Here is a 12,425-nt window from a genome sequence, read left to right on the forward strand (position 1 = left end):
AACAGGTAAATCACCTGCTAAACATTGATTATTTCTTTATTCATGCTTCTAATACGACATGTGAGCGCTGATTTACATACATGATTTTAACTTTGAGTACGCTGAAGTGTCTGTTTTCTCATTAGTCGTTTAGCCTTGAGAAAACGTCAAGAATGTTCCCGCGTCTGACGTGTTTTAGATGTATTTTAGATGTGTTTGTTAGGCTGTTCGTATGAAGGTTAATTCATCCATTATCAAAACCTACCTACACATTTGAGGGTAAGTTTGCGTTTAATTAAAAAATAACGCAGAATTTAATATAGCTAATAACGTTAGATTAATTATAATGACGTGCTGTTATGAACACTTGTGACACGGTCTCTATATTGTTTACCATATTAAACTGTAAATAGTCGACTCTGAACAGCATTAGCACTATATAAATGAACAATGTACTTTGGTAGTCATTGTCTGCTAATGTAATTTCCCTATCTAAAATTAGCAAACAATACTTTTCTGAAATTAGCCTTTGAATATGCGAGTTTAAAACCGAAAGTTTACCTCAGTAGTGTTTGTGTGTGTGTTTTGAGACACGTCCTCAGTGTTTATTGTGTTTATTTCTGGATCTTTATAAGCTTTTCTGGGATTTTTGTGATCGATAATTTCTCCATTATGATCTTTTATGGTGTTTTTGGCTCTGATGCTGCGAGGCCAGTCTCAGAAATGCTGTCAGATCAGATCAATTATGTCAAACATTTACACACAATGAGTCAAACATCCTGTGACTAGCACAAGACAGCACTAAGACAATAAGAAGCATGGGAATACCGTGGTTTATGGATCTGCAACATTGACATTCTTTGGACTTCCAAATATGGTATGCATATATAATTATGCAACTACTAATATGCAGTCTGGGTTGCATAAGTATTTTCCAAAAATGAGGAAATCGTACCTGAATGCAGATTATAATTTGAATTTAATAAAGTATTGATCATATTCACACTTATTTTAGTTTCAAACAATAACCAAAATACTATAGTAAGACATATTAAATACTACAGTATATTTTAGCTGTGCAAGAATGCTGTATAAATGATAATATCTACAACACTTTAATGAATTATCTAGCTTACTGTAGTATTAACTATAATGAAGTGATACATTGTAATGAATACTGTAGTATACTTTACTTTTTACTACAGTAAACTGGTGTATTGCATTTTAATATTGGCTCATTTGTTTACGTTACTGTAGTTGTTGTATTATTAATTTTTTTCATTAATTCAAGCCTTTTACCATAGTAAAACCATAAATAACTAGCATTTTGTGTCTTGTGTTTATTTAGAAATACTAGAAATATTAATATTAATAGTATAACTAACATAAATAATACTTTGAATTGGCTTTTTATTGTTATTTTCTTTATTAGATGTATTTATTTGGCTTCTTGCTAACACTTTTTTTTTTGGTTTATATTAGTTTCAACATTTTATAATCCCTATTTCAAACCCAAAGTTGTATTTGAAAACATTTATTAATGCAATGTGAATGTCTCAAATTTTCCATAATTACTCCATAAAATGGGACAAGCAAGATAATTTTGTTCTAAGTTTGAAGTAAGACTAAATACTCATGCTACTGGCTGATAATTCAGCTTGTTTTAAGGAAACTTCTGATAATAAAACAATATTTTTAATGATATTTTTAGATATTTGGACTAGAAACAAGACAAATCTCTAATGAAGAAAAGCATATTTTCCAGTGTGTACAAAACTCACACGTCAACAATTTCTGACATGATTTTCTATGCATATTGATAATAAATCCCAGTCTGTGTATCATATAAAATGGTGAAATCTGGCCGTTTTAAGAACTGTAAGTAGCTGCATGTAAATCCACCATGGGATTGTTGCATTACCACTGAACAGAATGTACACACACACACACACACACGCCCACAGGCACATTCACCTGCAGGATGAGGGTGTGTGGTTTTTAGCTCATTCCACAAACATTTTGGGCGTTTCAAGTGTGTGAAACTGTGTGTGTAGGTTTGACAGACACACCCTGAAACACACACACACACACACACCACACATCTCTCTAAGGACTGACCCTACTGCAGTCTGACCGGTTTGGGCCATTCTGAGGTGAAATATGAGCCCCTGTACAGATTCTGTCCCTGTTGGACCCCGAAAATGAATTTGAGATCTCAGATGTATATATTTATAACACAGGGATGTAACGACGAACAAGTCTCATATCATAATATAAGTAGGCCTGTCACAATAATCAATATATGGACTCATTGCACAGCATATGAACATGAGCTCAATCATTTATATATATATATCACCTATACATAAAAAACAATTTAAGAAACATTTTAGCAGATCGTGCAACATCTCTATCTCTATCAAAGGTGTCAGTATGGTTAACAACACTGTAGTATTTACTATAAATTACTATAGTATGTTCATGTGGGTGTCTGTTCATGTGGGAAGCAGATATCACAGTCTCTGTTACTCTTTACCATGCACTTTACTGTTAACATTTATTATTATTTATTTAGGATATGCATTTCACATTTTCCTGGTTATTAAATTGTTAAAATAACTATAATTAAATATTTTTACGAATAAAATATGATGTGTTTGGAGTGTATTATATATTATATTGTCATTCTGGCATTATGTAATGAGTGGCATTAAATGCTCTTAAATTGACAATAATATCGTTTATCACAATATATTTTGCTGAAACATATCCTACAACAAAAAACAGATATCATGACTGTCCTAGATCCAAGTCGTTTAATATCCTGATAACAATATATATCACTGTATAGTACCATTTCTGAAGCGGTTGAGACTATTCAGTAGGGGTGTAACGGATCACGGTTGATACGTGATTTGTACGGATCACATCCCACAGTTTAGAACAGGGGTCACCAATCTCGGTCCTGGAGGGCCGGTGTCCCTCCAGAGTTTAGCTCCAACTTGCCTTAACACACCTGCCTGGATGTTTCAAGTATACCTAGTAAGACCTTGATTAGCTTGTTCAGGTGTGTTTGATTAGAGTTAAAGCTAAAATCTGCAGGACACCGGCCCTCCAGGAACAAGTTTGGTGACCCCTGGTTTAGAACATGCGTGACCTGCAGATTAATAAAAAAAAGTTCTTTACTAAATGTGTAAGGATGGCAGAGAGATCGCCTCTCGCGTCATTCAAATCACATGTATGAAAGCATTTAGGCTTTACTGTGAAATATACTGATGCTGGAAGAAGTTGTGGTGGGTTATTGGGCATGTGGTGGGGTTCTTAGGTTATTAAAGGCGTTTTCTGTCATGTTTAGCCTGCATTAATGCATTCAGTGTAAGCTGCACGATTAATCAATAAAAGATCAGGATCTCAACACCTGCTGATATTCTATAATTTAAAATATCATGATAATGGACATACAATAAGACTCCAATAGTAAACATTAATTTAACTAAACTCACGATAAAAACTGCAAAACTATTATTAATCTTAGATGTTAATTTCTTAGCTGACGCCCAATATCGTGTTAAATCATAGTCATGATCTGATTACAAGTCATAATGTCATAAATCTGATGTTTTCTCACTGGTGATTTTAATGTATTTACTAATCAGACTTCTTCGTAAAGTCTTTTCTATTGCATTATATCATCAAATTTAATTTAGTTGAAGCATTTAATTTAGTTGAAGCATGTTGACACTAAACATGTATATACAATAAATATAAGTATACAAAAATAAATAAGGGGATAGCACTGTTGCCTCACTGCAAGAAGGTCGCTGGTACGAGTCCCGGCTGGGTCAGCATGTTCTCCCCGTGTTGGTGTGGGTTTCCTCCGGGTGCTCTGGTTTCCCCCCACAGTCCAAACACATGCGCTATAGGGGAATTAATGAACTACATTGGCCGTAGTGTATGAGTGTGTGTGTGGGTGTTTCCCAGTACTGGTTTGCAGCTGGAAGGTCATCCGCAGTGTAAAACATATGCTGGAATAGTTGGCGGTTCATTCAAGCTGTGGTGACCAATGATAAATAAGGAACTAAGCAGAGAGAAAATGAATGAATTAATAGAATCAGAATCAGAAAGAGCTTTATTGCCAGGTATGTTCACATATATGAGGAGTTTGTTTTGGTGACAGAGCTTCTACATTGAATTACAGAGACAGAACAAAAATCAGATGATAAATATATTTAAAAAAATAGAAGTAAGTAGTGAGTGCAAATATACAGATTGACAAGTGTATGTACATGTTTATTACTATATACAGCGTTATATGTGCAGCTGTTATGTGCAAATTGGCATGTAAAGTGTGTTGTTAAATAAGTGTATATGTGTATAAAAGTGTATAGCAGTAGTGATGTTGGCTCCACAATTATAATCATCAAGTGTTCATGAGATGGATTGCCTGAGGGAAGAAACTGTTTCTGTGTCGGGCTGTTCTGGTGCGCAGTGCTCTGTAGCGTCGACCAGAAGGTAACAGTTCAAAGAGGCAGTGTGCTGGGTGTGAGGGGTCCAGAGTGATTTTGTCAGCCCTTCTGCTCGCTCTGGATAAGTACAGTTCTTGGGGAGTAGGAAGGGTTGTACCAGTGATTTGCTCAGCAGTCCGAACTATTCGACGTAGTCTTTGGAGATTGTATTTAGTAGCTGAGCTAAACCAGACAGTTATTGATGTGCAGATGACTGATTCAATGATGGAGGTGTAGAACTGTTTCAGCAGCTCCATTGGGAGGTTAAACTTCCTCAGCTGACTAAGAAAGTACAGCCTCTGTTGAGCTTTTTTGACAATGGAGTCAATGTGAGTGTCCCACTTCAGGTCCTGAGAGATGTAAATATATAAATATAATAAATGTATATGCAATACACTAAGTATTCTTGTTATAATACCTTTTTGCAGCTTAGGTCAGTAGCGTGACAATACCGTATACAGCGATAAAATCTTTAGCAATTAATCCCAACAAGAAAATGTTATACACAATAAGCCTAATCAGAAAAGGTACGCCAATCCAAATGCAGAAGCCCAAAACAGAAGAAATCAGTGCATTAACTTAGCCCAGATTAATTGTTCGCCTAAAGAATAACAATGTGCGCTAGCAAAATAAACGTAAAAATAACTAACAATCTTTGTATCTTTGTCTTTCTGAATGTTATAATGAATTCTTTATTTTTGAATGTCTTTATTTTCAGTGTATGAGCGATGGCGCAAACTCAACTTCTGGACGAACAAGACGACGGGCAGATCGGCGAATGTCATGTGATGGTGACAGTAGAGGACAGGACACACCCCCAGACTCCACCCACAGGAAGGACACACCCGTATCAAGACACGCCCCCTTTCAGTCAGGTCGACGACCAGCCAAAAGACAGCAAACTGCGGGGATTTCGCAGAATTCGTAAAAATCAGGATTACGTCCACATAACGATGGCGAAGAGCAGCATCTCTCGACTGCCGTCAGAATGGTGGAAAACAGGAATCGCCTTCATTTGGGCTGGTTTGAACCTTGTGCTCACTACCGTCATGATAACCATCGTCCACGACAGAGTCCCGGATAAATCCGTCAGCCCGCCATTACCTGATAAGTTTTTCGATTATGTGCCGCGTATGGAGTGGGCATTTCGTGTCACGGAGGTGATCGGCATGATTTTAGTGATTCTGTGGTTCATCCAGTGGCTCTCTCTCAAGTACAGGTGAGCGGTTTAATTGGGTCTGTATGATTAATTGAGGGTGGCATGGTGGCTCAGTGGTTAGCACTGTGACCTCACAGCAAGAAGGTCACTGGTTCGAGTCTCTGCTTGCTCAGTTTGTGTTTCTGTGTGGAGTTTGCATGTTCTCCCCGTGTTGGCGTGGGTTTCCTCCGGGTGCTCCGGTTTCCAGTCCAAACACATGCGCTATAGGGGAATTGATTAACTAAATTGGCCGTAGTGTGTGAGTGTGTATAAAAGAGTGTGTATAGGTGTTTCCCAGTACTGGGTTGCAGCTGGAAGTGCATCCGCTGTGTAAAACATATGCTGGAATAGTTGGCAGTTCATTCCACTTGGGTGACCCCTGATCAATAAAGGGACTAAGCCAAAGGAAAATGAATGAATGAATGAATGAATGAATGAAATATGCATCTGCAAATACAAACTCAATCCTGTGATTCCTCCTCCTCCACAGGGCCATCGTGGGCCGCAGGTTTTTCTTCCTGCAGGGATTGTTGTATATGTACCGCATGGTGACCATGTACATCACAACTCTCCCCGTTCCCAGCATGCACATGGAGTGTGCACCCAAGGTGAGCTGTACTGTTTACATTCATTCATTTAGCAGGATCCAAAGCGGCTTACAAATGAGGATAAAAGGAGAAAGCAGAGAGCAGCAATACAGATGATATCAGAATTATTAACCCTCCTGAATATTTTTCCCCAATTTCTGTTTAGCGGAGAGCAGATTTCTGTAACACATTTCTAATCATAATAGTGTTAATAACTCATCTCTAATAACTGATTTCTTTTCTCTTTGTCATGATGACAGTAAATAATATTAGACTAGATATTCTTCAAGACACTTCTATACAGCTTAAAGTGACATTTAAAGGCTTCACTAGGGTAATTAGGGTAAAGTTAGGGTAATTAGGCAAGTCATTGTATAACAGTGGTTTGTTCTGGAGACAATCCAACACTAATATTGCTGAAGGGGGCTAATAATATTGAGCTTAAAATGAGTTTAAAACTATTAAAAACTGCTTTTATTCTAGCTGAAATAAAACAAATAAGACTTTCTCCAGAAGAACAAATATTAGAGGAAATACTGTGAGAAATTCCTCAATCTGAGAAACATCATTTGGGAAATAATTGAACAAGAAAATTCACAGGAGGGTGATTAATTTAATACAATTTTAAAAAGATTTATTTCTTACCTTTTTGCCTTTATTAGATAGGACAGTAACGAGACCGGAAGCGAAGTGGGAGAGTGAGAGGGGGTAGGGTTGGAAAATGTCCTCGAGCTGGGTTTTGAACTCGGGACACCCTGACGTGCTATTGCACCATACACACACACACACACACACACACACACACACAACAGTTGTGTCTGGTTCTTGAATCTGATTGTCTGATAGCCGTGCAATATTTTGCCAGTAACCGCACTCGATCAGCCTCTTCACCTTTGTGTATTACTCTGCCCACATACAGTCAGCAACAAGCAGAGGACGATCTACAGTTTGACAAATATTACTGCTGTTGGACAACATAATGCACTTATGAGGCTTTTATTTTAGTGCAGAATGTAGTTGTTTAGATTGTAACTATGCAGTTTATTTTTTAATAGTGCCTATTTTAAAAAATTTACAATTTCTGAGAGACAGCTCGTCGGCGGCCATTAGCCTGCCATAGTGAGTAGACCAAAGACAGTTGACGTTTTCATCCACAAGATGGCGACAGGACAGCATAATAACAAAGACTATAGAATACGCCTTAAAAGAGACTTGGATAATAAGCCCTTAAAAGTTTAAAACAGCACAACTACTGCTGATCAAATCATTATCAAACTGGTAAGTGATATTCCACATCGATCTCTCTCTTTGGTATGTTGTAGTGCTGTATTTATAACGTTTCCATAAGTAATTGCAGTGTATTGAGTGTGAGATATGGGACAACAAATAAATAAATGAATTAAATAAAACACAGACCCGCGTAACACCATAATAGGGGCTCTTTTTTAATGTGATATTCCAAAATGCGAATAAAAGTTGGATGCTATCAAAGCTTCTGTGGATGAACAGCTTTTGGGAACAGTAGTGTGAGGACGCAAAGCATTTTTTTTATTTCAAAAGCCTTCAGATTATTGTAGCCTGAATGTGCTCCTCGCTCTCTCTCTGCAGCTCCAGAACAATTCTCATGAGAAGCTGCAGCGTGTTTATCAGCTGGTTTCAGGAGCAGGTCTGTCCATCACCGGCTCTCATCGCATGTGCGGAGACTTTCTGTACAGCGGCCACACCGTCATGCTGACGCTCACCTTCCTCTTCATCTATGAGTGTGAGTCTGAGAGAGCACTAGCTAACCATTTATCACATCCAAAATAAATATGGCAGTTTATATAATATATGTGTGTACTGTGCATATTCGCACAGAACTATGGAAGGTTTTTCACCCACTCACTCTGTTGAATCATGTAAATATATACGGATAAAGATAAACCGCTGTTGTTGAGTTGTTTCTGTGTCAGTAAATGAGCAGTGTTTGTGCCGTAGACTCGCCACGCTCTCGGCTCTGGACTGTTTATCATGTGATCTGCGGGTTGCTAAGCACAATGGGCGTGGCCTGTATCCTGTTGGGGCATGAGCATTACAGTCTGGATGTGGTGGTGGCGTATTTCATCACCTCACGCCTCTTCTACTGGTACCACACTATGGCCAACAACCAGGTGAAGACAGCAAAACTACATTCTGTCAAAAACATATCTGTCTGTCTGTCTATATATCTATATATCTGTCCGTCTATCTGTATGTCTATCTAGCCATATATATATCCATTTATCCTTCCATCTGTCTATCTGTCTGTCCGTCTGTCCATCTTTCCATCCATCTGTCTTTATATCTCTTTGTCTATCTGTCTGTACATCCATCTGTCTAGCCCTCTATCTATCCATCCAACTGTCCATCTGTCTGTCCATCCATCCATCCATCCATCCATCTGTCTGTCCATCCATCCATCCATCTGTCTGTCCATCTATCCATTTGTCTGTCTATGTATCTGTCTCTCTATCCGTCCATCCATCTGTCTATCTGTTCATTCACTCATCTGTCTGTCTGTTCATCCATCCATCCATCCATCCGTCTGTCCATCCATCCATCTTTTCAAATGTCTGTCTGTCTATCCATCTGTCCATCTATCTGTATAAACATTTGTCTGTATTTATCTGTACATCCATCTATGAGTCCATCCATCTGTCCATCTATCGTTCATCTGTCTATCTATCTGTCCATCCCTCTATCTGTCAGTCCATCCATCTGTCTATCCATCCATCTGTCTGTCCACCCATCCATCTGTCTATATATCCATTTATCTGTCCACTATCCGTCTATCTGTTCATCCATCCATCTATCTGTCCATCCCTCTGTCTATCTGTCCGCCCATCTATCCATCTGTTCATTCATCTGTTTGTCTATCTATCCCTCTATTCTACTGTTTATCTGTCTCCATCCATCCATCTGTCATTTATCTGTCCGCCCCGCCTGTCTATCTGTTTGTCCATATGTCTATCCGTCCATCCATCTATTTGTCTGTCTGTTCACCTTTCCGTCCACCTATCTATCCGTCCGTCCGTCTGTCCATATATCCATCTGTCGATCTATTCGTCCATCTTGTCTATTTTCTTGTCTATCTTTCCGTTCATTTGTTCATCCATCTATCCATCCATCTATCTGTCTGTCCACTTGCCCGTCTATCTATTTGTCTTTCTGTCCATATGTCTATCCGTCCGTTTATCTGTCAATCAATCTATCTGTCTGTCCATTCACCTGTCTGTCCATCCATCCATCTATCTGTCTGTCTGTCCGCCCACCCGTCTATCTGTCTCCCTGTCCATATGTCTATCAGTCCGTCTATCTCTTCATCCATCTATCTGTGTCTATTCACCTGTCTGTCCATCCATCAATCCGTCTGTTCATCTGTCTGTCCATCCTGTCTATTATGTATTTATTAAATGTGTATTGAACTGTATTTTAGCCGGTGTAAATCCTCATTCTCCTCTAAATCTCTCCTGCTTCTCCTCTTGTAGGCTTTGAGAGGATCTCCTCATAATTACCTGAATCGTGTGTGGTGGAGCTTCATGTTTTCCTTCCTGGAGAAGAACGTAAAGCTGTCGGTCCCCTGTACATTCTCCTGGCCGATCTCTGTGCCGTCGGTTTCCTTCAAGAACCCGTGCAGGAGCTACTCAAAAGTGCAGAGCTCTCGAGAGGAATAACAGGCTCTAAACACTGCGGACGCTTACCGAGATCCTCAATACTTGAAGAGCAGCTTTTGCTGGAGAAATCATGTGTTATTGCCATTCCTGAGGACAGTTCACAGCTTGATTCGCCCTCCTGTCAAATATAAAGTCTTTTTCAAATATTTCTTAAGTGATGTTTAACAGAGCATGGACATTTGCACAGTGTTTCCTAATAGATTCTTCTCTTCGGTATATTTTTAAGGTCAATATTATTAGCCCCTTTAATATATATTCTTTCAGTTGTGTCCAGAACAAACCACTGTTATACAATGACTTGCCTAATTACCCTAACTTTACCCTAATTACCCTAGTTAAGCCTTTAAATGTCACGTTAAGCTGAATACTAGTGTGTTGACAAATTTATTCATTCATTTTCCTTCACCTTAGTCTCTTATTAATCTGGGGTCGCCACATCGTAATGAACCGCCAACTATTCCAGCATGTGTTTTATGCAGCGGATGCCTTTCCAGCTAAAACCCAGTACTTGGAAACACCCATACACAGTCATTCTCACACACACACACACACTCATACACTACGGCCAATTTAGTTCATCAGTTCCCCTATAGCGCATGTGTTTGGACTGGAAACCGGAGCACCCGGAGGAAACCCACACCAACACGGGGAGGACATGCAAAAGATCAAAGAAACAAGTTATTAAATCTATTATGTTTAGATCATAAAAAAATGATGTCTTCTTTAAACAGCACTTAGGAAATATTTGATAAATAATATGCTGCTCAGTATAGCTTTTATACTCGGATGTATTTAGGGGCCGCTCACACAGAAGGCATTTTTCCATTACAGTGTGCTGCTTTTCCATTGCGTTTATGTAAATATGGACCTAATGTTATGCACATAATTGTATGCGGTTTGCTGCCGAGTGTGATGGGATGTGGGATGAGAATCAGCTCCTGCAAGTCCGAGGCCCTGGTGCTCCACTGGAAAAAGGTGGTCTGCCATCTCCAGGTTGGAGGAAAGTCCTTACCCCAGGCGGAGGAGTTCAATTATCTTGGGGTTTTGTTCACGAGTAAGGGAAGGATGGAGCGTGAGATTGACAGGTAGATTGGTGCAGTGATGCGGTCGATATATCGGTCTGTTGTGGTAAAGTAGGAGCTGAGCTGAAAGGCAAAGCTTTCAATTCACCGGTCAATCTACGCTCCTCCTCTCACCTATGGTCATGAGCTTTGGGTCATGACTGAAAGGACAAGATCTCAGATACAAGCAGCTGAAATGAGTTTCCTTCACAGGGTGGCAGGGCGCACCCTTATAGATAAGGTGAGGAGCTCTGTCACCCTGGAGGAGCTCGGAGTAGAGCCGCTGCTCCTCCACATCGAAAGAATCAGCTGAGGTGGCTCGGGCATCTGTTTCTGATTCCTCCTGGACGCCTACCTAGGGAGGTGTTTCAGGCATGTCCCACTGGGAGGAGGCCTCGGGGAAGACCCAGGACACGCTGGAGGGACTATGTCTCTCGGCTGGCCTGGGATCGCCTCTGGATCCCCCCGGAGGAGTTGAAGGAAGTGTCTGGGGTTCTCTCTTAAGACTGCTGCCCCTGCGACCCGGCCCCGGGAAAAGCAATAGAAATTGAATGAATGAGTGAATGATCAGAGCCTTGCACATGAGTGCCGTGTTTTTAAAGTCAGTGTGAAATCCAAATTGACAGTGTTTATTTTGCTAATGCACATTTATATTGTTGTTCTTGAGCTGAACAGTTAATCAGCATTTGTTTTGGTAATCTTCACTCTTCAGTCTGAGCATCTGCTTCTGCGATTGGATTGGCTGCTCCTCTGATGATGTCTGTTTGACACTCCACCTACAATATTGTTAGCCACGCCCCTCATGCTGTCAGTTTGCTATGAGGAAATGATGCACAAACAGAAAGCCCCGCCTCCTACTTAATATTCCGCTTCAGTCGGAAGTACATCAACAAACTGAAATGAAAGTCTCTGCTATTTTCGGTTCACACAGACCTCAAGTCCTTGTTCAAACGAACACTATTTTTAAAATTGCTGTTATTCGTCTACATGAAAACACAAGTGTGACTGAATCTGAAACTTTCTAACAACTGTAGCCAGGGGGAAGATTTCAGATAACAGTGTGGGAGTTTTGGGCTTATGATGTTTCATTGGTGTTGTTTTCTCCATTCTGATTGGCCAACACAGCCTAATTCTAATGCTAGGTTCACACCAAACATAAAGTGTTATGTCACTAGCTCTAGTTTATTCCTGGGATGTTTTTCATCTCATGCAAAATTTCCCTTCGTAGACGGACGGATAGATAGATAGATCCATCTGTCTATCCATTTGTCTATCTATCTCTCTGTTTATTTGTCTGTCCATCTATCCATCCATCCGTCCACATGAAAACGCAGTATCAGGTGACTGAAACCGAAACTTTGTTAAAACTCTAGCCAGGGGGATGATGTTCAGAAACGCCAATA

The 12,425-nt window shown here is 39.7% G+C and overlaps 1 protein-coding gene across 1 annotated transcript in view; it reads left to right on the plus strand.

Moving 5' to 3' along the window:
• Nucleotides 1–10,181, plus strand: part of sgms2b (sphingomyelin synthase 2b) — a 10,247-nt gene extending 66 nt beyond the window's left edge. The window contains exons 1-6 of the mRNA XM_056448974.1: nucleotides 1–5; nucleotides 5,203–5,703; nucleotides 6,173–6,290; nucleotides 7,878–8,031; nucleotides 8,247–8,419; nucleotides 9,776–10,181. The exon at nucleotides 1–5 is cut by the window's left edge and continues 66 nt beyond it. Coding sequence (XP_056304949.1) covers nucleotides 5,213–5,703; nucleotides 6,173–6,290; nucleotides 7,878–8,031; nucleotides 8,247–8,419; nucleotides 9,776–9,961 — 1,122 coding nt within the window. The 5' untranslated portion in view covers nucleotides 1–5; nucleotides 5,203–5,212 and the 3' untranslated portion in view covers nucleotides 9,962–10,181. The remainder of the gene's footprint in view (nucleotides 6–5,202; nucleotides 5,704–6,172; nucleotides 6,291–7,877; nucleotides 8,032–8,246; nucleotides 8,420–9,775) is intronic.
• Nucleotides 10,182–12,425: the final 2,244 nt, after the last annotated feature.

The sequence above is a fragment of the Danio aesculapii genome, chromosome 23, assembly GCF_903798145.1.
Source record: "Danio aesculapii chromosome 23, fDanAes4.1, whole genome shotgun sequence".
NCBI classification, from domain to species: Eukaryota; Metazoa; Chordata; class Actinopteri; order Cypriniformes; family Danionidae; genus Danio; species Danio aesculapii.